General features: G+C 37.0%; 1 protein-coding gene across 1 annotated transcript in view; it reads right to left on the bottom strand.

Moving 5' to 3' along the window:
• Nucleotides 1-801: 801 nt before the first annotated feature.
• The window catches only part of LOC134846176 (E3 ubiquitin-protein ligase RNF123-like), a 77,244-nt gene continuing 50,562 nt past the window's right edge, over nucleotides 802-27,483 (bottom strand). Inside the window, exons 2-10 of the mRNA XM_063863424.1 lie at nucleotides 21,488-21,742; nucleotides 17,468-18,040; nucleotides 11,604-12,676; nucleotides 5,576-6,141; nucleotides 5,155-5,380; nucleotides 3,924-4,081; nucleotides 2,174-2,523; nucleotides 1,737-2,051; nucleotides 802-1,552 (exon numbers count right to left, since the gene is read on the bottom strand). Coding sequence (XP_063719494.1) covers nucleotides 1,202-1,552; nucleotides 1,737-2,051; nucleotides 2,174-2,523; nucleotides 3,924-4,081; nucleotides 5,155-5,380; nucleotides 5,576-6,141; nucleotides 11,604-12,676; nucleotides 17,468-18,040; nucleotides 21,488-21,730 — 3,855 coding nt within the window. The 5' untranslated portion in view covers nucleotides 21,731-21,742 and the 3' untranslated portion in view covers nucleotides 802-1,201. The remainder of the gene's footprint in view (nucleotides 1,553-1,736; nucleotides 2,052-2,173; nucleotides 2,524-3,923; nucleotides 4,082-5,154; nucleotides 5,381-5,575; nucleotides 6,142-11,603; nucleotides 12,677-17,467; nucleotides 18,041-21,487; nucleotides 21,743-27,483) is intronic.

Here is a 27,483-nt window from a genome sequence, read left to right as displayed (position 1 = left end):
TGCAAAAAATACTACAAATTTTGAGTTCAAAATGAACTAAGGTACTACCAGTTAAATGAGTCCTGTGGACTAAGTTGTTTACGGGAAAAAGACTAGTACCCATTGCAATACCCTAGCTATTGCAAGGGTAATAAACTGAAAAAAAAACTAAAATCACCCATTTTTCGGATAACATTTGGCCCCAAATATTGCAAAACAAATTGTATCTCCCGGCTAAATTGGCAAGGAACGCTAAGAAACTTGTATACACAATGAAAGAAGGCAGAGATGAGCCAAGACGAGTCCTGTGGACATAGTTGTTCACGGGAAAAAGTCTAGTACCCGGTTGCAATACCCTTGTTTATCGCACGGGCAATAATCGTATAGTCCCGGCTATAGTAAAACTTATAATAGTATTTTTTGGCTTCCGTTTAAAAAACGTATAATCGTATAACTTGAGATCAAAATTCATACTCAATTATAGCAACTGCTCAAAGCTTAGTGATCCATTTAATAAAGAGCAAAAAACAAACCGCAAAAAATCGAGTCTGAGCGCGAAAAAAAACTTGCAACTTTCCTGAAATAAAACTACGAACTTGACCCGACCAATATAAGTAATTCTACACAAACTATTACGTTCATGGATATAGAAACTGTCATTGATGTTTCGTTTTCTTCCAATGATTTTTCTGCTAATTTGAAGTTAGCTAGAACAGTACATCTGGAATGAATGGATTCGATTAGTCTCTTTACTCATAGCCGATCTTTGCAATGCTCAACAGACTGATTTGTTCAGAACTTTTCAAAAGCATATTGGTTAATTTTTATTTATATTTAAAAGAATAACTAAGTTAATTCGAAGCAGAGTAAAGGTTATGACCTTATAATCTTCAAAAATACATTTGTTTTGTATCAATCCTCATCAAGTTTCATTTGAGCAATCGAAATAACTAATCGCATTAAATATGAGTAGGTGGCATGTTAAACATATATAGCTATTGGGAGATGCAAAAACCAAATAAGCAACAATCATTCGAACTTCAACGTCTGATTTGAGTAGGGTACGCACGCCGTACTGAACAAATATTAATTATAAAATATCAATTTTCTAATGACTATTACTAACTGCATCGTGTTTTCAAGCAACTTCCATTTATTTTCCCGGAAAAAAAGGTTGCCCCTTACAAAACCACCTACTCTAATATGATCACCTGCAGTTTATTTAAGAGGTAGATGAGCCTCCTGTGTCTCTAGGAGAAAGAGGCGGCGGCTTGCTCATATCATTAGCGGCGATTACAGCTGCCTTTTCTATCTTTGAGAACTTCTCAACTGGTCGCTTGCAGAAGAAGCACTCGTTCCTGTTCATTAATTGGTGCTGGATGCAGGACTTACAAGACGTGTGGCCACAGGGCTCAAAAGCTACACTGATTTCAGAAGCACAGCAGATCGGACACAGTTCTTCGTCCGCGATCACTCTTCGTCCAATCATGGAGATCGCAGAGCCCGCCGAGTCTTTCTCCGTCTTTAGAATGTGAACCAACTTTTGAATCTGCTCAATCTCTTCTGCCGATATCTAAAATCAATACACTCAGCAAACTGTACATCTATTTAAACCAATTTAAGTTCATTCTTTTAAAATTTTATTGTTTATCAAAAAAATCAAGTTTACAGTTCAGGTTTAAATTTTAGTAATGTTTCATCAGCGTAAGTCTGATCAAACAGGACCTACAATGCAATCTATGACCTATAGTACCAACCTCTTCATAATTGCAAAACGAAAACTTATTTGAGGACACCTCTCCTCCCATTCGATCTTCCCCCTCGCATACTGCAGCTCCTCCGCTTTTGGGCACCATAAACTCCAGCGACTCCAGAGTGAAAGAAGCCTCGTTAAACAAGGCGTTGATAGCCACTTCGCGCCCCTTGGCCGGCGTCTGGAAGGCGAGTCTGGTGAGGATTCCGGCAGTGGCTGTGAGAATGGGGTAGTTGTCAACTGAATCGAGAGACCCGAACTTCTTCTTGCGAATAACTTGTTGGAACGCACCTGTCTGAGATGTCACGCGACAGAACACCTACATACAATAGTACGACTGACTGCATTGAGACTACGGCAATTATATTGCACAATAATTTTATCGAAAACTATAAAAACTACGGCCTGTTATTAAAATATCAGGCACACAGTATTACTAGCCTGGCTAAGTAGCTGCATGAGTCTCTTGAGGAGCAATTCGGAGTTGGGTCTGTTCGGATCTGTGAATAGCTGCGGCGCCACTGCAACTATCAACTCGATCACCCTCAACAGCCCAACCGAGAGGTCAAAACAGGTGGCCACCAGTTTGTGCTTCCTCCTGTTCTCATTCATCCCATTGGAGCTCTCCGATGAGGCGGCAGCAGATGCGGAGAGAGGGGATGTCTGGATCTCGGAGAGTTGGGTGAGGAACTCTGAGAAAGCCCAGTTGAGTTGGTTCAATACACTGTTTATGAACTGCTGCATGGATTCGTCATCTTGAGTCAGCTGCTCGGCCACATGTTGTTGGAACACTTGAAAAGAGGCCTCAAATTGCAATACACATCAACAAAATTTCCCGTGAAAAACAAAGTCAATCGAAGATTGAAAAAGAGTAATGAACGTAACTAAACATAAAAAAACACTGACTTTGTTCTTAGCTTTCGAATTTCAAAGAAAAAAAGAGATACCCTACAAGCTCTTTGAATTTCTAGAACGATTTATGATTGGCGCTTTTTTGATAAAATTAACCCAACTTGAGAAAACTGGATCAACGGGTAAAGTTTTGATTCGACTGGAAATCTAAAAATTAAATACCACTTTGAAACTAGAAATCCTTCACAAATTTTTGCGCCATTTGCACGTTCGTATTTGGAGAGTATTACAGTGCTGATTTAAATTATCCGGACAAAACGAACAAAACTTGAATTTTCAAACGCGTTTTTCTCAAATTGGGTTAAGATTAGACAAAAAGTGAAGAGGCAAAAGTTGCTTACAATTTCACCAGAATTAATATGGTGCCATTTTTTCTCCGAAATTCTCAACAAACATTTTACCCCAAAAATGGGTCATTTTGGCTTTTTTCAATTAATCAAGAATTACGCAGAAGCTACTTTGTTAATTGATGAGAAAATTATATCACAGGAAGCCTCTTACGCAGCTCAACAAAGTTTAAGAAGGGTTAAATCTCCAAAAATTTGCGCAAATTGTTTAAAATTTATTTTTAAACAGAACTTCTGGGTTTTATTTAGTAAAAATCACATTTATTGACTATCAAGTGATAATTTTTTCTCTTATACTGGTTTTTGGAGATTTGACCCTTCTTAAACTTTTTTGAGCTGCGTAAGAGGCTTCCTGTGATATAATTTTCTCATCAATTAACAAAGTAACTTCTGCGTAATTCTTGATTAATTGAAAAAAGCCAAAATGACCCATTTTTGGGGTAAAATTTTTGTTGAGAATTTCGGAGAAAAAATGGCACCATATTAATTCTGGTGAAATTCTAAGCAATTTTTGTTCTCTTCACTTTTTGTCTAATCTTAACCCAATTTGAGAAAAACGCGTTTGAAAATTCAAGTTTTGTTCGTTTTGTCCGGATAATTTAAGATAACGTAAATCAGCACTGTATTTACGTCACTTTCAGCAGATGAATTTCAATTGAACTCAAAAACTGCATATATACCTGAGTGCATCAATATGTTTAGACTTTTTCCTGAAAAAAGCGAAAAACAAAAAATCAGCAAAATATATGAGTCTTCACTACGTTCAATACTCTTAAACAATTTGCCAGTACTTTTCAGTTACCCGCATGAATTTTCAGTCCTCAAAATCATTGAGTTTCATATAACAATGCCAACTGATTGCTAGCATTGCACTATCAAGATAATTACAACGAAAGAAACCTAGATTTAAACGAAACAGATTCGTATCGTACCCGGAGATGGGCATGGTCGTTGAAAGGATGCGCTGTCGTAGTCTTGAGTGTAGTGTCTCAGTCGAACGGGACTCATATGGGGTGGGAAGGCATATCGATAGCCGAAGCCACACCCCTTCCATAAACGCACCAAGATCCAGTTGATCTGGGGCCATGAGCTGAAACCAATCCCATGTGAAGTCAGAGAAATTTTCGAATCCCAACTAACCTACTGTTCGAAAAAAAAATTATTTCCCAAAATACACTCGGAAAAGTGTCAATTAAATAACTCAAGGAGACTGAATGACTTTCCTAAGGTATACCTAGATTTTTCAAGGCTTAAGTAACCGATTTCAATCCAGCAAACATTACTCGCTCAAAATAAGACCACAAACCAGGAGGTTCAAATCAGTTTTCCTTGACATTGAGAGAATTTGAATCACGATTTAAATAGCTCTAATATGATACCTCACACAGACACAATCCGTTCTGATGTCCCTGTTTGTTCTACCTGATTTTGCGTGGGAAAAAGTATGAAAAAACCACACCCGAAGACAAACTTCTTCCCCATGTTCAATGGCCAGAACGAAATCGAAAATAAAAATATCAAAATCAAACTAATCAAAAACAAATTTGAGCGCGACAATTTCTAAGAATTTGTCCTGAAAAAAGGAAAAGAAACGAACACGACCTAAATAAGTGTTTTCAACGGCATTTTAAGAGAAAAAACACAAATCAATTGAAATTTAGTGTATTGATTATGATAAACCTTCTATAGATCCCAATGTGAGGAAAGGAAATCAAAAGAAAATTTCTGAATTCCGCTAGAAATTTTGAAAATAAAATTTATTGAAAATAAAATTTATATGTGAGTCATTCACGTTTCTTCGCAACATTTGCCTTTCTTTTAGCCAATAAATTTGAATTGAGATCAAAAAGAAAGAAGTTATGCGCTCAAAATCAAATCTGAACGTGAACGGATTTTTATAAAAACAAAAAATCAACAAGACCAATATAGTGTCTTCACTATGTTCATTAACAGGACGTCATAATTTACATGTGCAACTTGACCAGATTGGCGCAAAATTCACCGAAAACTGGTTTGATGATTTAGTTAACGACAAAATTTAGCTGGGACAAAACGAGCGTCCAAGAAAAATGAATGCTCAAAAGTTAACACTGCTACTTAAATTTCACTGAATTTAGTTCACTGTAAGACTGATAACCATACAACTTGAACCAAAAACCCCACCGTGACTCGTAGGGCGACAGTAGTGTCCTGATCATGGATTTCCTCATCGTCAAGGACATCTGTTCGAGACTCTTGAGAGATTCCGGGTAGCATACGAAGCATGCCAGAGACTGAATGATGCTGTCCTTCACATCACTGTTCACTATAAAGGATCCTCCAGCCTCCGAGAAGTTGTACGCGAGGAAGAAAGCCATCTCGTTCAGGGTCGAAATGTATCTTTGGGATCCTAAAACACAAGTCAGCATTAACTCGTTGAAAAAGATCAAGCTAGAATCTGCTTGTAAAATCGCACAAGTTTTCCTAATTTATTTCTCTGAGTTTAAATATAACAGTAGCTTAGCTAATCAATCAAATCACTGTAGTTAACGTATGACGCTCTTTTCTAGGACCCACCAAAACTATTTCAGCTCTAGAATCTCACCTTCGAAAGGAGCGACGAAGGAGAAATATCTTGTCAAAGCTTTGTAAGCATCCAACACTACATCCACATAATATTCAGGCAAATAGGAATAGGCGTTGCCATGGTAACCTGCCTTTCTCATAGTCGCCAAGGAACATCTGAGCAACCAATGAACGTCTTCCTGCTTTTCTTTCGAAAATACGACAGCAATCAGCCAGGACAACTGGCGTGAATTCTCCACTACCTTCGTCTTGAGCACTTCTTTCGAATTCAGAAGTTCTTCTCTAACTTCTATCTCACTGTTTTCCACCTCACACATGTGCAATTTGTGACACGTTTCGTTCAATGCGCACGACATTTCCCTGAAATTCTCTCTCAATTCGGACATTTTCATGAGCTGTTTGTGAGAGGCCAATTGGTACAGCATGATGGCACAGTCCAGAATCTCCAGCAGTTCGTTATGCGACGGAGCAATTTCGGAGTGAGCCAGACTTTCGCTCACATGAACTGTCTTTCTGACATGGGCCAGAACTCCTCCAAGTCGCTCCGTCATCACTTTCTGATTTGAAGATTTGCCTTCACCTTCGCTAAAACAGCACACGATAACGAACCAATTTCAGAACTTTCACACAAATTATTCATAGAAAAACGCCTCTATTTTCTCAGAAGACAAGTCTGCTGCTGACTGATGAGCTCAACAACCATTTCAAAATATGAGGATAAAACAAGATTACAAACGATCTTAGTACTAAAACTGTCAAAAGACATCGAATCACATGAAATGAAAACGAAAGCTCAATAAGCTAACATTAAACATAGCCAACTGACAGTTGGAAAAGAGTAATGAGCGCAAGGAAACTGAAACAAAAACTGACTTATTTTTTTCCAAAAATCTCCAATTTTTTGAATTTCGAAGAAAAAATAGATGGCCCTAAAACTCTTTGACTTGTATAACAATTTATGATGGACACTTTTTTGTTAAAACTAACCCAATTTGAATCAAAAACTGGATCAACAGGTTAGACTTTTATTTCACTGGCAAATCTGATAATTAATTTCCATTTTCGAAATTAGAAGTTGATCACGTATTTCGTGACCCTTACATTTTTGCTGTTCGATAGAAGAGTTTGCCTTCTTTTAACAATGGAAATGAACTGAACTAAAAAAATAAATCACAAGTCAAAATTGAGCGTGAAAAATCAAAATTGAGCGTGAAAAAAATTGACTTTTTCCCGAAAAAAAAAAAATCAGCAAGACCTATATAAGAGTACTCACTACCTTCATTTCTCTTAATTATACCACGAGTACTCTAACTGGACATAATGAACATGGTCATGATTAATTGCATCAAGGCTCATCATCGTCATCATCATCATCATAGTTTGATTTTGTCACCCCTTCTTTGAAACTCACAGGTGAGGAGAAATGTCTTCGGCCTTGAACTAGGCTTGTTATCTCTGTGAGTCTGGTGAGTCTTCGGCACTGAGCTGGACCTGTTTTAGAACCCTGCTATTCAATTCTCAGTGAGCTAGGCCTGTTATTCACTTTTAAAATTTTAAAAAATTCAGCCCTGATCTGGGCCTGGTCTCATCTGATAGTCATTTATTAAAAGCTTCCCGAAAATCTGCTGCCAGTTCTCTGACGTGCTTTGCATCTGGATTAATGCCATCAGTTCTCATGTGAAGGCTGTATCTGAATCTTCTGTGATTGTAGCAAGGGACTTTCAGTTACCTCGCTAAATCTCGATAGTAGCCGTTTCGAGCTTTGATAGTGCTGTATTTATCCATTCTGCTCGTTAGTTCCATTAATCCAACAATTAACCCGTGAAATTTCAAATAACGAATCAGATAGTACAGTTGATCAGCCGTTTCTACTGGTCACATCAATGGTCGATTCTCTCGATCGAAGCGGTTATTGCTTCCTCTCATGACTATGTTTTTTGCATCCGAGTTTCTAATATCTCTCAGAACATTGTCGCTGCACAATGGGGAGATGGCTCCACCTGGGCACGAAAAAGTCATTGTATTCTTCAGGAAGACTCCAAATACTAGCGAAGATCCTAGCACACAGTTGTTCACTCGGTTGGTAGAATTAAAAATTATTCTCCGAAATGGCTGCCTTTTGCTTTCAACAACACAGCGATGATTGGCAGGTGACCTTTGAATACCACGGATTCGATTTTTGCAGTCTGCATTATTTCTGGAAGCAAACTTTTCATTAATTCCACTACTTTACACGCCATATGCGTTCTCGAAAAGGTTATGTTTTAAGCGTTCGTTTGAAAGTATAGTGATCTAAAATACTCCATGAGCTCAAGTGGGAGCGAATTCCACTGTTTGGCGCAAGTAGCGAGAACGCACGGTTTCCGAATGATTTTCAAGCTAACTTCATTTCTGCTTGAACATGTTAGGTGTTCTAGTGTGTTACAATGCCGTTGAAATGAGGCCATACCAATCAAGTAAGATGGAATTTCTGTATCGTGTAGTATTAGAGTAATTGATTAGAAAATAACTCTTTGTTCAATGGGAAGCCAGTTCAGGTGGTGCCTAAAGTCTTTACACGAGTCAGATTTCCTTAACCCAAAAATGAATCGACATGCTGAGTTCTGAACTCGTTGTAAGTTAGCAGAAACATACTTGGGTGCCCCATTTGGAATTATTTTGCAGTAGTCTAAACGTGATATAATTAAGCTATTGGCCAGCATAATCCTGCTATCTAGGTTCAAGTAGCGCTGGATCTTGTATAAAGTCGAGAGTTGTGAGTAACAGGAACTGCAAATGTTGTTCGTTTGCAGGGTAAAGCTTAGATTTAAATCAATCTTCACACCGAGGGATATTATACTATTTAGTAGCTTAACTTCAATTCCAGCCAGAATCATTGAATCAAGCTGAAATTTTCAACCCTTGGATCTGGCGCATATAATTTCAGTCTTATCAGGATTTATTTTAAACTTGAGAGAAATGAAGGCTGACACAATCTTTGTGGCAAGATCCTGGATATGCAGACATAACGACGCGTTTGACAAGCTTCTATCAATGGAAATATACAGCAAAGTGTCATCAGCGCATAGCTGATATGGTAGCATTAGTGAACGGAGGAAGTCGCCAATCGGCGTCATATACATATTGAAGAATTTATCCTTGGGGGACTCCATAAAGGACATCGCTTTTCCTTGACATGGTCTTCCGTATTTGAATCATTTGTTTCCTGTTTTGTATGTAAAACAGGATCCATTTCTTGCATGTTTCTTTGATACTAAATCGTTTAACTACAATTTCATCGAGGATATGGAAGTCTATTGTATCAAACGCAGCAGATAGATTCAGACCAAGTACTATGACTAGGTTATCTCTATCCAGATGGGTAAAAATTTCATTTGTTTTCTTCAGCAGGCATGTTTCCGTTGAATGAAGAGCCCTATAAGCGGATTGGTAAGTGTCAATCAACTTTTCGTTTTCAAGGTGAAGTTTCAGTTGAACAGCAGCAACCTGCTCCGGCAACTTGGAGATGGTGTTAGTGTTAGCAAATGGTCTGTGGCCGTTCAGTGATTCAGGATCAAGGGTTTGTTTTTTCAACTTTGGATTGATGCTAGCTATTTTGAGAACCTCTGGGTATACGCCCGTTTCCAAACTGCGATTAACTAAATTGAGGGCGAAACGTTTCCAGGCAAACGAAGTTGATTTCAGATAAAATGTTGGAATGTCATCTAGCAGGCAAGTGCTATTTGACGAGGTTGTGATAGCAGTGATAGCATCTTCTATTGTAACAGTTCGAAAGTGTGACAGCTCAGCTTCATTATTTGCTGGTCTTATATTAAGTTTTCCTGCTTTACTGGGTATTTCAGACTTGATATTAGTTACTTTTTGTTCGTAAAAACTACAGAATGCGTTAGCTATTTCTAGATCAGTATTGTTATTTTTCGGGAAAATGAATGCTTCTTTTAAACCCAATAAATCTCTTATATTGTTAAACTTCTTCTTGATCTCAAAGGTGCGGTTTAAGTTTCCATTGTAGAAAACAGTTTTCTTTTCTTTAAAGATTAGTTTGCATTCGGTAACTGATCTTCTAAACTCAATTTTATTTTCAATACTCGGTTGTTTTCGATATGTAGTTTCCCATTTGCGTCTCTTCCTTTTTAGCAGAAGTAGCTCTGCGTCGAAGAAAGGAAACACGAGGCTTTTGCCGCTTCTTTTCTCAATGGGTCTTAGCTGATGAGCTGCGCTGGATAGAACCTCCAGAATCAAATCTCCCATTTCATCTGGATCCTTAATGTTATCATTAAGTTCTAAGTTTATTTTTACTTCATTAGCGAGCATTTTGAGGTTAGTTTTCTTCCAAATTTGTTTAGCTATTGTGGTACTTTGGCTTTTTGTAGCGATACTTTATAGTTGAATTGAACCAGAAGGCGATCCGAGAAACCAGAATTTATAGGTTCCACATTGGTAACATTAGTCTTGTTGTTCGTTATGACAAGGTCAAGCAGGTTACCTGATCTATGAGTGGCATCAAAGTTAACTTTAGATAGTGATCATTCAAATAAAATATCCTCTAGATTGGCACTATTTGGAAGGTTGAGGTCACACAACAGAATTAATTTGGATTGTAGAGGTCTGTGATATCTCGGTATAGAGAAAATTCCTGAAGGCGTTGATTTGACCGTTGGGCGGTCGATACACAAACAAGACACAAACTTCGAAGAGCACCGCCTCAAGCGAGGGGGACCATAAATGCTTTGAACACGAAAAATTGAGATCAGATTTGTAGATTAACACCAAACGTCCACCTTTGCCGCAAGTTCGTGGGTAATTGAACTGTCGGTATTCAATAGAAGATGTATACCATTGTCTTACCAGATAGTTTTCATCCTTATCCGATGAGGTCCATGACTCTGTTATGAGAAACATATCAAATTCGTCCATGATTATAAGAGGTGAACGTTTTTCAGCTTTGTTGCGTAAGGATTGAGTATTGAAAAGGCCACATTTGAGTCAATCTCGCGAAGTATCCTCACTTTGCGAAAGACCTTTTAACCAATCAAAAGCATTTTTGTTGAGGTAATACCTGCCATGCATCACTCCATCTGGTCAAAAGTCATCATTTTCAACGACTCCAGCGTATTTCTTTTCAAAGACTAAATGGAAACTACGGAGGGTGCTTTCGGGTTTGGTCAGTTCTCTAATATGTGATATTTCAGCCCCATTGCTCGAGCACCAAGATACGATGCCCTCGATTGTATATTCTTTTGTTAATCTTCCTATGTATACGTGTCTTCGTCCCGTCTGTTTCTCAACTCCTGCAAAGCTAGGGTTACTTGCTTTTGTTCCTAGCTTTGGTGGCTCTCTTCTAGGTGCATCGTTTATTATTTGATTGGGTCCCCAGTCATTCGGTGTTGGTCTTTTTACGCTTCCGGTGCTGTTCAGTCTGTTTCTCGCGAAATTGTTTAATTTGAAACCGGTTTTTCAGAAGTTGATGCAGAGCTTGAGCTGCTTTTTAGAGCAGCGCTGTATAGTGGAGCTGTTGTTTTGAAGGAATCTATTGTTATTCGTTCTGGAAGCTTGCTTAGTTTTTCTAGTTCATTCTGCATTTCTCTCAGCGTAGTTAGAATTGATTATGAGGTTGGAGATCTGCAGTCGTCACCGGACCAAGAAAAATGGCCCTTTATATCTAGTGACAGTCCAATGCAATTTGAGTGTGCTCCTTGGTTGCATATTGAGCAGCAAATTGTTCCGTTATCTTGGAGTGCACCTGAGCAGTATGGACATGTCATGTGTTCCGCCCATGACCGCAGTTCTCGGCCTTCATTCATTAGACAATGATACTACAGCCCTAGATCTGGGCCTTTAGTTTCTTTTTTATTCGTAGATGACTTTTAACGGATGTGTTTTCAGCCCTTGATCTGTTCAAGTAACGTTCTGACCCAAATGCCGGATTTTCTGAAATCCTCAAAGAGGTTTTAGATACACCTAAAGCGGCTCAAAAAATCTGAACTGACTTATTAAACAGCAATAGCTATTTAATAAGTTTATCACAACAATTAGGCTAATCTTACCTTTCCTTTGACTTCTTTGTGCTTGCCGTGAAAATCCACACTGGAACAAATGCTTCATTCGACCCCACACATGTGGGGTTATTATTCGCATATGCGTCCCAGTAGAACCTCAGTGCCTTAGTCAGTCGGTGCATAAAACATAGCGTCACCGGAAGTGGACAGGGCGATGGCGCAAACTTCTGACCCTTTTGACACGAGTAGAGAAACTCGCGTAGCTTGATCACGAAAACAGAACGGGAGGTTTTCCCCGACGACGTCTCGCCGGCATCTGAGTCACTCATGAGAAGCTTCAAGATCTCCACTTGAATCTCTTCGATTTCGCCCACTTTAGTTTTCAACGCTGAGCAGTGTCTCAAATATGCCTGCTTCTCTCGAGCTTCACTTTCGTCTTCACTTGTCGCAGAATCGATTGGAGCGAACTCCGGTCCCAAGTTTGTGAAATCGGCGCTATACTTCTGCTCCTTGCTGGACTTGTCCGTTTTGTCCCACCAGACATCAGGAATCAGTTGCTCCAATACCGGATCATCAGGGGGTTTGATGTGCATGAAAAGAGGAAACTGTACAATGTCCCATAGAATGAAATCCAACGCTAAGTGTCTCGTTGGCGCGTGACGCAGCAATGACAACAGAAGCACCAAATAGGTCAGTTGATTTTTCAAATCGACTGTGATTTGCGAGAATCTGTAGCTGTTCAGAATGATGGAAAATAGATTCATCATGCACACTTTTATGTCTTCCTCTTCTAAACAAGTCCACATGAGCTGGAGAATTCGATCCACAAATGGCTGCAGTCCCGTGTGTCTGCTCGCATTACAGAACTTTAATAGCATTTTCAGCAACACTGCTTCTGTAACGTAGGCGCTGTAGAACAAAGGCGCTAGTTTGTCAAATATCTGACTGGCCACTATTATTTTGATGCTCTGACTGATTGCGTCTTTTGTAGGTTGATACTGTCCTTCCGTATTCGCGTTCTGCTGCTGAGGTTGTGGCGTATTGGCAGTATTCGCGGTCAAAAGACGTTCCAGATATTTCACGAGAAGAGAAGCTTGTTGCAGCTGCGCATTTGGAGGATCCTACCAAAATAATCAATAGGAACTTTCTTTGAAAAACTATTGAATCTTTTCATAAATCTTTCAAATGCTTGAGCATTTTTTTTTCAGTCCAATCGCAACAGAGTCGAGACAAAATTTATATTCCAGTCTTTTTATTCCACTCAAAATTAGGTACTCCAAAAAATTTCTAGGAAACTGAATTATATTTTCACATTGCAGTAATTTTATCTATGATTCAATCTGCATAAAATCAACAAAATGTCATCGAACAAAAAACTGTCCCAAGACGTTTACTTTTCAATTTTTCGTGTGATCGGCTATTAAATGCTCATTAGCCGATCATTTCAAGCTCAAAAGACAAGACTTAAAATAGAAGTGCAGCTGAGCTGCGCACCACTTGTAATACAACAAGTATAAAATTAAAACAGCATGACCCGCAAAAATTAATTCGAACAATGAAATTGAAGTTTAGTCCATGATTAAATTTACAGTTCCTAGTGGGGTTGATTTTGAGCAATCTAAAACAGGGTGACAGGCTCTTATTGATCTAAAAAATAGCCGGAAATTTTTTGGAAAAAAAACAACATATCCAACTGACAGTTGGAAAAAAGTAATGATCACAAGGAAGCAGAAAAATAAAACTGGCTTATTTTCTACAAAAAAAACGTTGGAAAGTTAAAGAAAAAATAAATACCCTTGAATCTCGTCAAATTTCACAATTAAATTTATGATTGGTGCTTTTTTGATAAAAATAACCCAATTTGAGAAAAATGGGTCAGTAGGTAGAATATTTTATTTCGTTGATAAATCTGATAATAAATTCCATTTTCGAAATTAGAAGTTGAAGTTTTTAGATCAAGTTTTTCGTAACCTTTACACTTATTTGCCTGAAAACAAATTCATTTAGAAAAAAAAAACATGCCAAAAAACAAAAAGTTAAATTTGCATCGTAGCAAAAGAATCAATAACAAGCCGACAATGCTAATTGCGAGCATAACAACCCTATGGATAATAATTCCGTGCATATTAAACGACGGTGCAAAAAATAAGTATTAAAAAAATTAAAATATCAGGCAAGTAAGCCGAAAAAAGTTGGGACGAAATCCAGTAAGCCACTAATAAATTGAATTCAACTCTGAAAAAGTTTCCAGTGTCAAACATTGCATTAGGAAACACATTTAGATGTTAAAAAGCATCTTGACTAAACTTCTACATTTGAGATCCTGAAATTGAAAATCCTGAGAACAAACTTGGGTACTGGAAAAAGTCTAGTACCAGGTTGCATTACCCTTCCTTCTCCCAAAAGTGAAAATATTGGATCTATTTTATACACAGAGGTGAAGCTGAGCTTCGTACCACTTGCGATACAAATATGAATGACTATAAAAATCGAACGGAAAAAACCAATAAATCTTTTTTGTCAATAAAAATTGCAACAAAAAAGCCAAAATATTCGAAACAAAACTGCTTGCACCAAGAAAAACTCTACAAAGAGCTTTGGGAATGCTATGAAGTAGCCATTTTTATTTAGAAACCCTTTCTGCGAAACTAAGCAGACAAACAATAATCTAAATAAGCAAAGATTTTCTATTTGCAAAAAAAAAACAAGTCTCAACTGGAATCGATTTACTGGGCATTGTCGTCTCAAGCAAATGCCCAGTAAATCTTAAGCAATTGCCGTCACAGCAAATTCGAATCAGGCTGAACCATAAGGCTAATTTATAATTACCAAGTGGTAACAAAGCCGAAAAAACCTGAGCAGAAACCCTTCATGCCGACAAAAAATTCAAAAAAAAATTCTAAACTTGAAAAAAAAGTCAAGTCTTTTTTTCCCGTTAGAGCACACACATACGCGCACAAAAACAAAAACTTTTTCCGTACGTAACGACGCAACAAGAGTCCACTAATTCGACATTCATTAGGCCAAATATTAATAAGGCGATACCAAAGACGAAAAAATGAAAAAAGAGAAATTTTAACAAATCGAGCTGGTTAAAATACAATGGCAAATTTCGATTCGGCCGGATTTTTAAAATGCCAAAAACAACTGCTGTTAAAATTGTTTACAGCTAAAATAAACGATCCTTAGATGTGGCAACTAAACCGATAAAACATAAGCAGACAAATAACAGGCCGAAAATTTTTTGAGCCGGAAAAATTACCGCTTGAAAGAAAACTGGTTCTGGTCAGATTCAAACCCAGGACCTTTGCTACTCATAACTATCAGACTCAGCGTGCAAGAGACACTACGAATTTTGAATTCAATATGAATCAAGGTACCACCACTTCAATGCTTTCTGTGGACTAAGTTGTTTACGGGAAAAAAGTCTAGTACCCGATTGCAATACCTTTGCTAACGTAAGGGTAATAATTAACCAAAACTAAAAATTCAATCTCAGAGTGAACACCGGTTCTTTACCTTTTTTCTTTCGAAAATTTTTAAAGTTGTCAAATTTTCAAAAATTAAATTTTTTCGTCCAAACTTCATTTCACAATTGCACTGCGAAGGTCAAAACATTCTGCAGCATTTGCAAAACAACCCAGTAATTTTATTTAGATTACAGAGCTGATTTAAATTATTCGGACAAAACAAAAAAATCTCGAAGTTTTTCTCAAATTAGGCTAAAATTACACATAAGAGAACAAAATTTTCTTAGAAATTAACCAGAATTATTGTGAGTCACTTACTTTGCAAACTTCGGAACCAAAACTTTACCCCAAAAATGGGTCATATTCGTTTTTTTAGCTTATAAAAATGACACTAAAATTACTGAGTTACTTGATGACAATTGTCTATCGAAAGAAGCTTCTTCCACGTCCGAAAAAAATTTTAGAAGGGTGAAACCTCCAAAAAATTGGGCAAAAAAATTGAAACTTGATTTTAAGCAACGATTTTGGGTTTTACATAGTAAAAATGACCTTTATGGCTATCAAGAAAAAATGCGCACTAATTTTGGAATATTTTACCTTTCTAGATCTTTGTTGGACGAGGCTTCTGTATTATTATAATTCTCATCAATTAACTCGGTAGTTCTAGAAGGAACTTTTACACAGAGTTGAACCTCAGCTTCGCACCACTTGCGATACAAAGATGAATGTTATGAAAATCAAACGGAAAAAATTCAATTAAAATCATTTTTGTCAATTAAAATTGCAACAAAAGCCCAAAATATCCGGAACAAAATTGCCTCCATCTATAGAAACTCTAAAAAGAGCTTTTGGAATGCTAAAAGAAGCCAAGTTTTCAAAAAAAGTCTTTTTGTCGAACTAAGCAATAATCTAAATCAGCCAAAATTTTCTTTTTACAAGAAAACAAGTATCAACTTGAATCTAACTCCAGAGCTTTGTCGTTTCAAGCATGGGGGTCACAGCAAATTGGGATAAGGCTGAACCATCGAGCTATGGGAGCTAAGCCGACCAAAATAAAAAATACATAAGATAATTCGAAAAACCACAAAAACTCTAGTTTGCGAAAAATAGACCGGCCAAATTCGAACTGCAAATCTTTGCCGTGTCAAACAGTTGTTTAACATGCGCTGGATGGTTGAGTGAATTTGAATTTATAATTACCAAGTGGTAACAAAGCCAAAAAACCTGAGCAGAAACCCTTCATGCCGAAATGAAATTCTAAAAAAATCTAAGCTTAAAAAAATGTCAAGCCTTTTTTTCTGTTAGAGTACACACACGCTCCCAAAAACTTTTGTCGTAGGTAACGACGCAAAAAGAGTCCACTAATTCGACATTCATTAGGCCGAAATTTAATAAGGTTAATAAAGCTGGTTAAATTACAATGGCAAATTTCGATTCGGACGGATTTTTAAAATGCCGTAAACAACTCCAGTTAAAATTATTTACAGCTAAAATAAACGATTCTTAGATGTGGCATAAGCAGACAAATAAAAGGCCGACAAATTTTTGAACCGGAACAATTACCGTTTTAAAAAACTGGTCATGGTCAGATTCGAACACAGGACATTTGCCGTGCCAGGCGTATTCATTAGCAACAAGCTAACCGTGCAAGATTGCACTACAAATTTTGAATTCAATATGAACTAAGGTACTACTAATTCAATGAGTCCCGTTTTTTTTACGGAAAAAAGTCTAGTACACAATTGCAATACCCTTGCTATCGCAAAGGTAATGAACTAAGAAAACCAAAATCACCCATTTTTGGGGTACAATTGGGCCCCAAATCTCGCAGAACAAATTGCACTATAATAATTCTGATCGAATATTTATTTTTCTCTTCACTTTTTCTGTAATCTTAACCCAATTTTAGGAAAACGAGTTTGAGGTTTCCATGTTGTTCGCTTCGTACGGTGAATTCAAATCAGAACTGGGGCACTTTCAATGTGACTATGAACTTTTTCGACTTGAGAGAGGACGATTTAGAAATAGAATGTCCTTATTTAAGAAAATTATTAGTACCGCAAACAGTTATTTTTTGGATGAAAAGGGTTTGTCAAAATTTTTCAGAGTTTTTTCAGCGCAGCTTTTGAAAAAATTTTGCATGGGCCGACCAAAAAGGATGTCGTAAATGGTGCCAAGGTGCTCAGTAAGAAACGTGGCAAACCCAAGATTGAGATGACACCTTCGTACATGACCCTTTCGGCACGCTACTGAGTGGTATATCGACGAGTAAAATTTGTCAATAAAAGTGGCTTCATTCCGCTCGCGCAACCTGAATAGGTGGAACACAAAAAAGTGCATGGCCTTTTAATCCCTCTGAGCTAGCTAATTTAACACTCATAAATTACCATATCTGCAAGCGTTCAATTTGAGATTGCACATGAAGTTTTTCTTGCACATTACCTGAAGTGGTCTGTGACCCTCTATTGGGTACTTGAGGGGACTGGAGCCAAAGTTCAACCTCACAGATTCATGTACAGAGAGAGATATAGCCGGCAGATAGGCGAACCCCGGACCCAGTGTTATGTTATCATAGGCCACTCCCAGATACTTCCCATTCCTATAGAACCCAATTTGGCCCTCGTCACAATCAATCGTGCACGAAATGACATCACCCGAGCTCCATGACTCTCCGTATTTCTGCGTATTCATGTTCCATTTTCTGGTTCTGTTGCCGTCGTACGCATACGAATTGGGAGTGTCTCCGACGCCCTCTTGCGGCGAGAAGACACACTTAGTGGTGCACCATCCGATTTGCATGAGACCTTTCGATCCCAGCATCACTTCATAGACCCATTTGCCCTTGAAAACACATGCATTGGCAGTGATGGTCGAAAAGTTTGACAGACTAGTCACTCCAAGTTGGTCGTGCTCGAAGAAGAAGTTTCCATGAGTGAGTTTTCGGTCCAGAAGTACGTAGGCATCACTGTTTCCGAAAACACGACCCTCGTTATCTTCTTCAGATATGTGCTCATTCTAAACACAGTTATTGCAACCGAGAAAAAAATTGAAGACTGCATATTTATCAAGGACAAAAATCATGAAGCATACTGAACACAGAAATCAACAATTTTTAAACAGGTTGAAAATATTACAAAACACATGCAACTGAAACTTTTTTTAACATAGCCAACATACACTTAGAAAAGAGTCAATGAACGCAATGAAATAGAAAAAATGGTATTGACATGTAATTTGAAAAAAAACTTTCGAATTACAGAGAAAAAATGTATGGCCTGGAAGCTCTTTGAATTTCAATAATTTATGAATGCCTTAATTTGCTAAAATAAACCCGATTTGAGAACTTTGGATCAAAAGGCAAATTTTGTATTCCGCTGGGGAATCTTAAACTAAAACTCACTTTCGCGACCTTAACACTTTTTTGGTTCGATAGTCGAGTTTGCCTTCCTTTTATCAAAAAAATGAATGAACTTTGAAAGAAACTCAAAGTGAACCCGCGAAAAAAACTTGAGCTTGACAAAATTTCTAGACTTTTCCTGCAAAAAGAAACAAACAAAAATTACCACGACCTATATGAGAATCTTCACTAAGTTCATCGAATCAATACTGTTCTGGAATAATGTACGCTAATGTTCAGTTTTCACGCAAGTGAGCAAAAATTACTAACAGCAAGGAAATTCTCAAAAAAAAAAGTCAGTCATTTTGCAAGTGTAGATAATGATCCGACCAGTTTTTCTTATAGAAAATCCATTTTTTCCCGTTTATTTTAAAAGCGTTTGAAACCGAAGGCTAATAAATAATTTATTGTTCCGACCATTTGAAAAATGGGGAGAGAACTTTGTATTCGAGTGTGATTTAGTTTTTTCTATTTTTTGTTTTCCACGCAAAACCAGGTACCAAAAATAAATCGGACTGGGTTGAGTGATATAACATACACAGAGGCGTACCGGAGCTTCGCATCACTTGCGAAACCACAAAAATAGCATTGCAAGCTAGCAGACAGGAAAGAAGAGCCACTAAGACCAAAATTTAGTCAGAAATGATGTTCTATTGGCAGAAAACACGTCCAGAAACACATTCGATTGCTTTTAATAAAACTTATAAAACAAAAAATGCGCGAAAATAAAATTGTCATGAAAAATTTATAACTAGATTTCTTTTCTGAGATTTTTAACGTCTTGTGCGATCCGAATGAAAGCATACAAATTATGGTTTCTTTGAACGACCCAAATTTAGGTTAGTAAACCGATAAAATATAAGCCGAAATCATGTAGGCCGAAAAAATTCCGCAGTAAATGAAAGCATAAAAAACAGCTGCAACGAAAGCTACGTACGGCAAAAAAATCTTCAATGGGGCAACTAAGCCAATCAAACATAAGCAGACAAATAATAAACCGGCAATTTTTTGAAACGGAATATTTCCAGTTAAAAAAAAAACAGGTCCTCGGTAGGCTCGAACTCACGACCTTTGCTGTCCCAGGTGTATTCGTTGCCTCCAGACTAAGTGTTCCGGATACACTGCAAAATTTTTCAAGAACCAAGATATAATGATTCAAAACATTCTGTTAAAAAAGTGGTTACCCGAGCGTAACAAAAACCCTATCAGTCGTGATTCGAACAAAAAGAAAAAATTTCCAAAAAAACTTTCAGTGGCGAGGAAAATCGATTTATATGATGACGGAACACCTGTGGTATGCATAAACATGCGTTATTGTTCCGACAGAGGAGCTCTATATTCGGGTTGGTTTAGTTTTTCGCTCTTTTTTTAAACATTTTCTTTCTATTTTCCACGCAAAATCAGATACCACAAATAATTATGGGATTATTTCGAGTGATGTATCATATTGAAGCCCTTTCAGTCGTCTTTCACACAATAGCCTGCTCGCTTGCATTTTTTGCTAACAATAAAAGTTCAAATCAAAAACACTGGGACATTTTGAAAATTTTGTAATGTCGTTCGAATCACGACTGAAAGGGCTTCAATTGTTTTTTTTCTGTTTTTCTCGCCATCTGTTTTTTTTACTGAGCTCTCAATCTCAGATTTAGCAGGGTAGCTTTTGAGAAGTCCTGAAAATTCGAAAAAATGGTCCCAAAAAACAAACTTAACTTTTCCAAAGCAAGCTGTTTTCTAGTTAGATAGCTGTTTTCTACTTAAATAAGGGCATACCAGCTTATCCAGCGAATTAATCTGTTATTTCATTTGAACAATTAATAATGAAATTGGAAGGGTATTTTTTGAGAACAGTAAAAATTTCCAAAAAAAAAAGTCAAAGTATCAATTATTTCCCTAGGCAATTAACTTTTTCCTATAAAACGTAGTGCAAAATCGCTAATGCAGAGAGGATTGTTAAAAACTTTTATTTCGATTAAATTTTTTGATACCACTTGGGCCGGTGGGGTTCTCACAAGCTGCTCTTTCAATTGAACCCTTAATTCAAGATATGACGGGATAGTTTTTGAGAAAAAACTCGAAAAAAAAGACCAAACTTTCGAAAAATGGCCTATTTTGAATCCACTACTTTTTTCTTTTAAAATTATGACGTAGTGGCTTATGTAAAAATGATCTCTACTATCTTTTTTGCCATTGAAATCTTAATTTCAGATTTGGCATGGTGGTCTCTGAAAAAATCCAAAAAATTGAGTCAAATATTCCCCACGTAAAATTTCGAAGACCTTTGAAGGAGGAGAAAGGTTAAAAGAACATGCAGACATACAATGTAAGAACCGATCTTTCATTGGTGCCAACTTTTTGAAAATCAATGAAGAAATTGTCGAGAAAAAGGGAAACTTCAGCGAAAAAAATTCGCCAAAGCGTCTCAAAAGATTAATCAAAACTTAAAAAAAAGGTTTCTTAATTCCCAATTTTCTCGAACAGGAAATTTCTTCCCTCCGAACTACGTAAACGGAAATGATTCTGCAATTCCACAACGCCAAAACCTTTCAATCGAACAAAAAAAATTCTAATACAGAAATTAAAAATCAGATATGGAAAACCGAAAAATTAAAGATTTCAATATTGTAAGAACATCTAAAATCAAAATAAAATCCATGCTTTACAAACTAAGCCAATAACAAACAGTACCAGATAATTTAACTTCAATTTAAAAAAACGGAAACTGAACTGACTGCAAATTAGGCCAAAAACCATTTAGAGAGAACTATTTGAAAAAAGATTAACCCCGGAAACTGTCAACGCTTATTTACTACCTAAATAAAGGTAATTTTATTTGAACATTCAAGAAATTGAGCATGTCTTGAAAATTACCATTCCTACAAAATTGACCATTCTGTGAACTAAGTTATTTACGGGAAAAATTCTAGTAACGGACTGCAATACCCTTGCTTATTGCAAGGGTAAGCGCGACATAGCTGAAGCCCCGCTAATCAAATAGCGATGAGAAAATCAAACTTCAATCAAAAAGAAAAAAGTGAGCAGTATCAGAAAAAACATCACGACCAAACCTGTTCATTTTCCAATTGAGTATTATTTTGCTTCAAACTTTTTTCGATAAAGCCCTCTAGAGTTTCCAGAGTCAGTCGCTTTTTCGACACATTTTCTGCTGAGGAATCACAATGGTAACTGAAACTTGGTGGCGGAGAAAATACTCTGTGCAAAAACTGTTCGACTGCAGGAGCTCTTCCCCCGCTTCCACTTCCAACAATTGCGACTGGAAGCCCACACTGCTGAATCGAAGGCGGAGCCATAGTATTTTACCTGAATTTTTAAATATAAATTATGTTAAGGTCAATGTTTGAGAGATCATAACAAAGGTATAAAAAATGCTCTTCCGTGTTTAGGTTAATCAGAAGGTCAAAACTATCATTATAACTGAACTTTCAGAACAAAGCCGTCAAAATTATATTGATCAGGGAAAGATGAATCAGAAGGTAAGAAATAAACATAGCCAATCAAAGATTGGAAAAGAGTAACGAATGCAAGTAAACATAAAAAAAACACTGACTTTCTTAACACTGACTTTCTTGAAACAATCTCAACTTTCGAATTTCAAAGAAAAAAAAATAGATGCCCTTTAAGCTCTTTGAATTCTAGAACAATTTATGATTGGCGCTTTTTTCATAGAATTAACCCAACTTGAGAAAACTGGATCAAAGGGTAAAGTTTTGATTCCGCTGGAAATCTAAAAATTAAATTACACTTTCGAAACTAGAAATCCGTCACGAATTTTTGCGCCAATTTCACGTTCGTATTTGGAGAGTACTATTTACGTCACTTTCAGCACATGAATTTCAATTCAACTCAAAAACTGCATATATACCTGAGTGCATCAATGTTAAAACTTTTTCCTGAAAAAATAAAAAAGCGAAAAACAAAAAAATCAGCGAGACCTATATAAGAGTCTTCACTACGTTCATTACTCTTAATCATGGTAATCGAAGTTGTTTCACTAGTCCTCCATCATTTCACCTAATCAAAAAACTATTAGACTTTCGTAAATTAAGAAAAAGTAAAGTATAACGTGAACGAATGTTGGGAACCAAGCCAACCAGATTGAGACACCTGCACACAATAAACCGAGTTGAAAAAAAACTCAAAAAGATTGAACTGATATGAGGCCACAGGTCTATCAGATATTTATACTAAGCTGTGCTTTAGCTCTTGGCTCCACAAATAAAAAACTCTTTATCAATTAATTTTCTATCTTTGTTATTTGTTTAACTTCTATCATTAATAATGCCGAGTACACAGGCAGCGATCGCAACCTGCATAGCGAGGGAGATTCTCTGCTTAAGAAAACTAACTGCCCTGAGTTCTTTGGTACACATGTTCAAATTCTTACAGCGCTTACGAAAAACTTGTGATAGGACCAGCGGCACCCTGAATTTGAAAAGCTTTTTGGTTGAAAAAAATCCATCTTTATTTTAATCTCTAAATTTGTCAAATTTGCGATTTTTAGTGTTGGACGCCGCCGTTCCGGGTTTACAAACCGAGCCTGCACTTATTCTACTAGGGGATAGGGAGTCAACTTCCATTACATGCCAAACGAGCTGAGCAGCAACAGCCCAGGTACAAGTGTCAAACCGTGAGGTAGTTTCTGATCTGATTACGGCAATTTCGTGACTCTAAAATAGTAAGAATCTGAGTATACAAATTTGAATGCCTAGAGAGACATTTGCACTTTTCAGACAAGGAAGCTGTTGTGTCTAAAAAAAACACTGCTTAGTTAGGTAAACTTTTCCTGAACAAGTTCATACATCTTTACAAGTTCTGAATAAAACGTCAAATAATATCAAAATATGAATGAAACAAGATAACAGCGAATAACATTCTTCCCCGCTGAAAAAAAAAGAAAAAACAGATGGACCAGAGCTTGATATGGCATTGAAATATCTTTCAGATACGGGTTTCCGTCGGATCCTTTGCGATCGTCGTTACGGCTTCAAAAGAAGAGTTTTTGCATAACGTTGCGCCGTGTTGCTGTTGTTGTAAGCTCGTATGCTACAAATACGGTCTTCTGATACGGTTTGATTGCTTGGTTGTCCGTGTTTTTGATTGGTTTGACAGAGCTTAGTTCGTTTGTTCTCAATACTCTAGTTCAGTTGAAACAGATTGATTTGTTGATTCCGACTCTCTGGCAAACATGCATTGTGACTCTCCCGGGGTGCCTCTGGGTACGAGGAGAGACCGCCAATTCCAGTTCGAGGCCCGCCTATTGTATTAGCGTCTTCACTAGTTGCTAGTCGCATCACTTGTTTGTGCACGTGGTTGAACTTCGGCGTGTTATCGACTCGATGTGAAGATCCTTATGCCTCTGGCTGGTGCCCAAGAGGTAACCTAGTCATCATAAGAGCCATGCTGTTCGCTGAGAGCTAAGAAGGAAGCAGCTTCGATGCGGTCTTCCAATAAACATTCAATTGTGAGATCTGTCAGATTTTGTTGACAGTTGAACAGATGTTTGGTATCTTGAGGCACAATTTTGCTGAGTGGGCATTCATTTGTCCTTTGAAGATATATTCTATTAATGTAGGAGTTTAGGCGGGTACTATACCCGAACGCATTTGTGATAGAATGACTCTTGTGCCTCCTGATAGTTTGAGTTCATACTCATTGATTTTTGTTGGGAGGGAGCCAGTGACTTTGTCGTAGTTGCAACGGATGTATCTTGACACATCATTCCGATGAATATATCTGTGCTTTTTGGTATTCAACCATGTTGGTTTCTTTTTTTATTTTTTTTCAAGTCAAACAAGTCAATTTCATCGCCGGAAAGATCTTTCAATATTGGGTGGATGTCATTGAGAGGCTTTACTTCAAGCATCTCTGTTTCGTCACGATGTTTGGTATCAGCCATTTTCACGTTTCCAGTGATTGATCTGAGAGCAATGTTTTGCTTCACCTGGATATTATTCTAGTTTGTGTTACTAATAGCTGGCGTCCAGATTGGTGCTCCGTAATTGAGTACACTGCGCCCGATGGCCTTGTAAGTAACACTCAGTGTTTCTTTTGAGCCACCCCAATTAGTACCAGATAGCATTTCAATGATATTATTGCGTTTTTGAAAGTTCCCACATGTGTTAGTAATGTGTTATTAGAAATTGAGCATGCTATCAATTGTCACCCCTAAAAAGGCTTGGTCTTCAGTGCGATAGGAGGGACTACTAATTGATAGCTGTGAGTCAAATCTCACCTCTTTGCAGTCGTAATGATTACTAGGTTTTTTTGAAAAGAATAAATTTTTAAAAAACGTCATATCTCGAAAACCAGAAGAATTTGAGCAGTCATACTTGTACGCTAGATTTAGAGCCCTTGAGTGTACGCCGATAGCACCCCACTATGGGGTTGAGAAATTCAAGCTCGGTTAGTTTCTTTTTATATCTTAGTTTTTTGCAAAAAACTGGAAAAATCATAAAAAACGCCATATCTCAAAAACCATTAAAATTTGAGCAGTCATACTTGGACGATAGATTTGCAGCTCTTGAGTGTAGCCCAATAGGACCCCATTAAAGGGTTGAAAAAGTCAAGTTAGATTAGTTTTTTTATATATCTAAGTTTTTTGAAAAATAAAGAAAAAAAAATTTTAAAAACGTCATATCTCAAAAACCAGAAGGATTTGAGCAGTCATACTTGTACGCTAGATTTAGAGCCCTTGAGTGTACCCCCATAGCACCCAACTATGGGGTTGAGAAGTTCAAGCTCGGTTAGTTTTTTTTTATATCTAAGTTTTTTGGAAAAAACTGGAAAAATCATAGAAAAAACGCCATATCTCGAAAACCAGAAAGACTTGAGCAGTAATACTTGGACGCTATATTTGCAGCTCTTGAGTGTAGCCCAATAGGACCCCATTTAAGGGTTGAAAAAATCAAGTTAGATTAGTTTTTTTATATATCTAAGTTTTTTGAAAAATAAAGAAAAAAAAATTTTAAAAACGTCATATCTCGTAAACCAGATGGATTTGAGCAGCCATACTTGTACGCTAGATTAAGAGCTCTTGAGTGTACCCCGATAGCACCCCACTATGGGGTTGAGAAATTCAAGTTCGGTTAGTTTCTTTTTATATCTAAGTTTTTTGAAAAAAAAAACTGAAAAATCATTTAAAAAAATCCATATCTCGAAAACCATAAGGATTTGAGCAGTCATACTTGACGCTAGATTTGCAACTCACGAGTGTACCCCGATAGGACCCCACTATAGCGTTGAGGAAATCAAGTTCGGTTAGTTTTTTATATCTAAATTTTAAAAAAAAAAACAATTTTAAAAAACGTCATATCTCGAAAACCAAAAAGATTTGAGCAGTCATACTTGTACGCTAGCTTTAGAGCTCTTGAGTGTACCCCGATAGCACCCCACTATGGGGTTGAGAAATTCAAGTTCGGTTAGTTTCTTTTTATATCTAAGTTTTTTGAAAAAAAACTGAAAAAATCATTAAAAAATCCATATCTCGAAAACCATAAGGATTTGAGCAGTCAAACTTGGACGCTAGATTTGCAACTCACGAGTGTACCCCGATGAGACCCCACTATAGCGTTCAGGAAATCAAGTTCGGTTAGTTTTTTTATATCCAGTTTTTTGAAAAAAAAACGAAAAAATCATAAAAAACGCCATATCTCGAAAACCATAAGGATTTGAGCAGTCAAACTTGGACGCTAGATTTGCAACTCACGAGTGTACCCCGATAGGACCCCACTATAGCGTTGAGGAGGTCAAGTTCGGTTAGTTTTTTTATATCTAAATTTAAAAAAAAAAAACAATTTTAAAAAACGTCACATCTCGAAAACCAAAAAGATTTGAGCAGTCATACTTGTACGCTAGATTTAGAGCTCTTGAGTGTACCCCGATAGCACCCCACTATGGGGTTGAGAAATTCAAGTTCGGTTACTTTCTTTTTATATCTAAGTTTTTTGAAAAAAAAACTGAAAAAATCATTAAAAAATCCATATCCCGAAAACCATAAGGATTTGAGCAGTCAAACTTGGACGCTAGATTTGCAACTCACGAGTGTACCCTGATAGGAACCCACTATAGCGTTGAGGAAATCAAGTTCGGTTAGTTTTTTTATATCTAAATTTAAAAAAAAACAATTTGAAAAAACGTCATATCTCGAAAACCAAAAAGATTTGAGCAGTCATACTTGTACGCTAGATTTAGAGCTCTTGAATGTACCCCGATAGCACCCCACTATGGGGTTGAGAAATTCAAGTTCGGTTAGTTTCTTTTTATATATAAGTTTTTTGAAAAAAAAACTGAAAAAATCATAAAAAAATCCATATCTCGAAAACCATAAGGATTTGAGCAGTCAAACTTGGACGCTAGATTTGCAACTCACGAGTGTACCCCGATAGGAACCCACTATAGCGTTGAGGAAATCAAGTTCGGTTAGTTTTTTTATATCCAAATTTTTAAAAAAACATTTTTAAAAAACGTCACATCCCGAAAACCAAAAAGATTTGAGCAGTCATACTTGTACGCTAGATTTAGAGCTCTTGAGTGTACCCCGATAGCACCCCACTATGGGGTTGAGAAGTTCAAGTTCGGTTAGTTTCTTTTTATATCTAAGTTTTTTGAAAAAAAAAACTGAAAAAATCATAAAAAAATCCATATCTCGAAAACCATAAGGATTTGAGCAGTCAAACTTGGACTCTAGATTTGCAACTCACGAGTGTACCCCGATAGGAACCCACTATAGCGTTGAGGAAATCAAGTTCGGTTAGTTTTTTTATATCTAAATTTAAAAAAAAACAATTTGAAAAAACGTCATATCTCGAAAACCAAAAAGATTTGAGCAGTCATACTTGTACGCTAGATTTAGAGCTCTTGAATGTACCCCGATAGCACCCCACTATGGGGTTGAGAAATTCAAGTTCGGTTAGTTTCTTTTTATATATAAGTTTTTTGAAAAAAAAAACTGAAAAAAAATCCATATCTCGAAAACCATAAGGATTTGAGCAGTCAAACTTGGACGCTAGATTTGCAACTCACGAGTGTACCCCGATGAGACCCC

Source organism: Symsagittifera roscoffensis, chromosome 5 (genome assembly GCF_963678635.1).
Source record: "Symsagittifera roscoffensis chromosome 5, txSymRosc1.1, whole genome shotgun sequence".
Lineage (NCBI taxonomy): Eukaryota > Metazoa > Xenacoelomorpha > Acoela > Convolutidae > Symsagittifera > Symsagittifera roscoffensis.
Note: the sequence above shows the minus strand (reverse complement) of the source record. Positions and strands in the feature narration are given on the sequence as shown.